We start from the raw sequence: 4,930 nt of genomic DNA on the forward strand, positions 1-4,930 counted from the left end.
TGTCAGTTCCACTAATCAAAACTCTGTATCTGGGGAAAAGTCTACTTGCTGGTTAATAACAAAGAAATAAACTGTTGGTAGATCCACTTTTTACAACGAATCATCCATCAATAAAAATCTAACTCAGTTCCAAAACAACAAATTCAACATTCATATAAAAAATCCAGCCCAGCAGGGATCAAACAGCTGATCAAACACCAGGGTTGGACACAGACTTTCTAATCTGACATCACAAAGTTATTCTGAAGTTGTAAATCTAATTAAAAACTCCCCAAAACTACTAAGAGAAAACCCTTAAAAGGTTCAATGATAGAAGAAAAATCCTTTACATGTAAAATCAACAGAGGTTCCTGATAAACAGACTAATAAATGAAGAATAACTGAACAGTTTCTGTGTCATGAGTGAAATTTCAGTGAGTATGAATCATCTCCAGGAAGTAAAAAGGGTTGGAGCTCAGCATCAGTCAGAAGAGGAAGATGAGGTGATGAAGAAGAGAGCGTTCAGTGGAAAAAGGCCAGTGAGTTCATGTAAATGCTGCTTCTGCTGTAAGAATCAGACCTAAAAGTGAACAAATGCTTCATGATTCTCATTTCTATCCACCATCTTGAACACTGGCTATAAATGTGTTCACATCATTATTGTGTGATTTGGCTTCTTCACGTGTCTCCTTCAGTGCAAATAAAGGACTGTTAGAGTGTGTGCTGTGTGTTTGTCTGAAGCATGACAATCCTTTCCAACAAGTATTTCCAGCTGTTTGTCTCCACTCTGCACTTTAGTCTTTCTTCCTGTCATGTCTGTGTTTGTCCACCAGGTGTCTCCCTCAGCTCATTTTCTCCAAATCAGAAGCATCAGATTTGTGGAGACGCTCTGCCTGCCAGACACAGCTCAGGGCAAGAAACATGTCTATCCTCCACAACATACAGGCCTGTGTTATTTAGTTCAACAGTCCCCAACCTTTTTGTGTGTCACCGACCGGCTATTAAGGTGTTGTTGATAAATACAACAAAATAAAACCAGTATCGGTACAAAAAAATGTTTTCTTCTCTTGCTGCCTGGTCTGTCTGGGGCCCGGGGGTTGGGGAACACTGATTTGGTTTTTTATATTTAAATGTATAAATAAGTGAGTGTGATCAAGCTTTTCATCTCAAAAAGACATTAAATGTCATCACTGTAGATACAATAATAATAATAATAATAATAATAATGATAATATAATATCAAAAACCTCAAGGATTTATTTTTTTGTTGCATTTTAAAAGTTCAAACCTCAAAGACATTAAGTTTACAGTCATATATGATCAAGAAAATCAACAATCTTCACATTTCAGAAACTGGAACCAGCTTTAAATGTGACTAAAATAATGATAAAACAATCAATTCTCTAATCATTGACTAACTGATGAATCACTGCAGCTCCAATATATTGTTGCATTTGACAACCCACTACAGCAACTACAGAATAAAAGCACTAACCAGACTGATGACAGATTTCAAACATGCTGAATATGAAGAGTAGTATCATTTAAACTCACATGATTATCAGCCATAAGAACAAATTCAGATTTATATTGATGTAAGGTATATAAATGTAAGTACAGTTTGAATCAGTGCAATATTATTTTCACACATCAATGGACCACTGAACTTCTCAGCTTCTAAAATGTAAAGCCTCATTTAGAAACTACACAAGTACATATAATGGTCAGGGATCAACATGAACCTGTCTTCTCTGTTTGACTTTAATCAGCTCTGCAGTGGCTCCAAGTCCAAGCCAAAGTCCAGCATAGAGCGGCTGAGTGAATGTGGTCTGGACTCTGTGGAGGAGAGTCATGGTTTCAGAGACGCTGTAGAAAGACAGAATACCTGCTCTGTGATCCAGGTACACTCCTACTCTGGAGGACCGAGGACCTGAGAGGACAGTTGGGACTTTGTTGTGCCAAAATTTATAGCTGTTTGTGTCACAACGTAATGCCCAAGATTTGTCATTGTATCCAAATCCACATTCATAGCCCCTCCCTGCTCTGCTGATATTCTTGTATGTGACTGCTATAAAAACTGCTCCTCCTCTCCACTCCACCTCCCAGTAACAACGTCCAGTCAGACTCTCTCTACTCAGGACCTGACGCCATGCAATGAATCTGTCTGGATGATCAGAATAAGACTGTTGTTGTTCCATAAATGTTACTTTTCTGTTCCCCTCAGATAATAACAGATGTGTGTGAGTTGTGTTTGGATCCAGTGTGATTTCATGTGAATATTTTAAGAATCCAGCTCTGGTCTTTGGCTCTGCTGGTGACAGTAAAACATCCTCTTCAGTGACTGTCAGTGAGATGTTTGTCCATTCCTCTCTCAGAATGTCCTGTAGTTTATCTCTGGTCTCTGACACAGCTGCTGTCACATCCTCAAAGTAGCTCAGAGGACGAATATTGATGCTGGATGAGTGTGTAGACTCACTGAGTGCTGACAGTGAGGGGTAGTTGTGTAGAAACTGGTTGTGATCCTCTGTGTGTGAGAGCTGCTCCAGCTCGCCGTCTTTCCTCTTCAGCTCAGCGATCTCCTGCTCCAGCTTCTCCTGAAGCTCTTTGACTCGACTCACTTCAGTTTCCTGCTGGGATCTGACCTGCTGCTTCACATCAGAGCTTCTTTTCTGGAGGAGACGGATCAGCTCAGTGAACATCTTCTCACTGTCCTCCACTGCTTTATCAGCAGAGCCATTGATGGCCTCCACCTCCTGTTGAAGCAGCTTCACATCTTTCTCTCGCTCCTGGATTCTCTGCTGGATGTTTAGTCGTCTCACCTCGAGCTCTTTCTGCTTCTCAGTCCTTTCTGCTGCAGCTGGGACTGTTTCATGGCCTTTATGTTCATCCATCGTGCAGAGATAACAGATACTCTGCTGATCAGTACGACAGAAAATCTTCATCACCTCATCATGACGAGAGCAGATGTTCTCCTGGAGCTTCTTGGAGGGGGCCACCAACTTGTGTTTCTTTAACGGAGCTGCATCATAGTGAGGTTCAAGGTGTTTCTCACAGTAAGAGGCTGGACAAGATAAACAGGACTTGATGGCTTTCAGCTTCCTCCCAGTGCAGACATCACAGGCCACATCTTCAGGTCCAGCATAGCAGTGATCAGCTGGAGCAGCTTGGAGTCCAGTCTTCTTCAGCTGCTCCACTAAAGCTGCTAACATGGTGTTTTTCTCCAGGACAGGCCTCGGTATGAAAGTCTTCCTGCACTGAGGGCAGCTGTGGATTCCCTTCCTGTCCTCTTCATCCCAGAAACCTTTAATACAGTTCCTGCAGTAGCTGTGTCCACAGGCTGTAGTCACCGGATCCTTCAGTAGATCCAAACAGATGGAACAAGAGAAGGTTTCTCGGTCCAGCTGAACTCCTTTCTGCGCCATTTCTCCTCTCAGTGTCAGTGACTGTGTGAGTTTCTCTTCCTTATAACTGAAACTAGTCTGAGCTCTGATCTCAACAACATGTTTCTGCAGTGAATGGAGCCTGTCAGCTCTTACACGTCACCACATGTTGGTTACACCCATCTTCAAAGTGCAGATCTGAGGGGGAGGGAACGAGGAAACACGTGGACAGAGAGGAGGTGCTGTGTTTAAGAGCAGGAAGAAGAGGGAGGGTTATCAGGCTGTGCTTCACTCCAGGAAGAGGAGCAGTTAGAGAGTGAAACTGTGTGTTTAACCATTTTTTATTTACTGCTTCTTCTATATAAATAATTTTTAAAAATCCAGCTTTAATGAACACTGGACAGAAACGTCTCAGGTAACAATAACTGTCAGAACAGCAGAGGCTGCTGACCTAATCAAAGCATATGTGGAGAGCAGGGTTAGGTTAGCAGACATATGCTGGTTGCTTTTATTTATTTATTTATTGCTTTTATAGGCAGTAATCGATGTTGCTGTAACAGGATGAGAACTAGATAAATGCCACTGCATTGCTTTGAACAGTCAGCAGAGTCTGCACATATAATTACAGATATTCCTGCAAAAAGTTAATTACTCAAAAGAATCTTGCATTTTAGTTTTGCATTTATAACAGCTGCTGCAACAGAAATAACCATGTTCTTTACATTAAAATAGCAACAAACCTTTCTGGAACAACTTTCAAGGTTCATGGCGAAGACAAAGATCTAATGACATGAAGACTCCAGTGAAACTTAAAGTATTAGGAACCAGTTTTAATGCGTGACCAACACATTTCCCCCTGTGGCCTTCACCAGGGTCATTGCTAAATACCCTTGTGATTGTGAAAAGACTACTGGTCAAGTCAAAAAGGAGTGTATGGTAAAATGACCAATGACCATGTGACAAGATCAAGCAAGCATTTTTCTGATGTGTTCACCGCTCAATGGTTTGTTGTCATATTGAACAAAATATTAGGTTCTCTTTGTATATTACACTCAGGCATCAGGAAAGAGTGGTAACTAGTTTATAGTTTTTAGCTAATGACATGTCAATCACAAGACATTGCTCAGAAAACGTGCAGATTCTCAGCTAGATCCACCTTCCACTCTTTACTTACAGTTTCACAACAGCAAACAAACACACAAATAAGTTGAAGTAATTGTTTCCTGTATGACTTCACTGGTCTCGCATCAGTAAGGACTTTTGCTCCTTGTTGCTTGAGTTCATTGAGGTGGTGAGCATACATTTATCCCCAGACATGTCCATGTACACAAACATTAAACAACTTCTTTCTGACTTGTTTCACACTTTTGCACCACTTCAGAGGAATCCCCTTAACCTCAAATCACTGTTTTCTTAAGGTATGACTTACCTTCACAGCTGTGTGGATTACGCATCATGTCACAGAAGGTCCACAAGCATAGATGCACGTGTGTGTTCATGTCTGTAAGCTATTATTGTTTCATCTCACTGAAAGCACAAATGCCATCCTCTCTCTCTCTATTTTTATATGA

At 41.1% G+C, this 4,930-nt stretch overlaps 1 protein-coding gene across 1 annotated transcript; it reads right to left on the minus strand.

Moving 5' to 3' along the window:
- Positions 1-1,213: 1,213 nt before the first annotated feature.
- LOC146713721 (tripartite motif-containing protein 16-like) lies at positions 1,214-3,435 on the minus strand. The gene has a single exon (XM_085450069.1). It carries the CDS (start codon positions 3,399-3,401, stop codon positions 1,704-1,706), a length of 1,698 nt encoding a protein of 565 aa, XP_085306195.1. The 5' UTR covers positions 3,402-3,435; the 3' UTR covers positions 1,214-1,703.
- Between the last annotated feature and the right edge of the window lie 1,495 nt (positions 3,436-4,930).

Source organism: Copadichromis virginalis, linkage group LG3, assembly GCF_057382275.1.
Source record: "Copadichromis virginalis isolate Kocher_CV1m ecotype Utaka linkage group LG3, C_Virginalis_male_GT1.1, whole genome shotgun sequence".
NCBI classification, from domain to species: Eukaryota; Metazoa; Chordata; class Actinopteri; order Cichliformes; family Cichlidae; genus Copadichromis; species Copadichromis virginalis.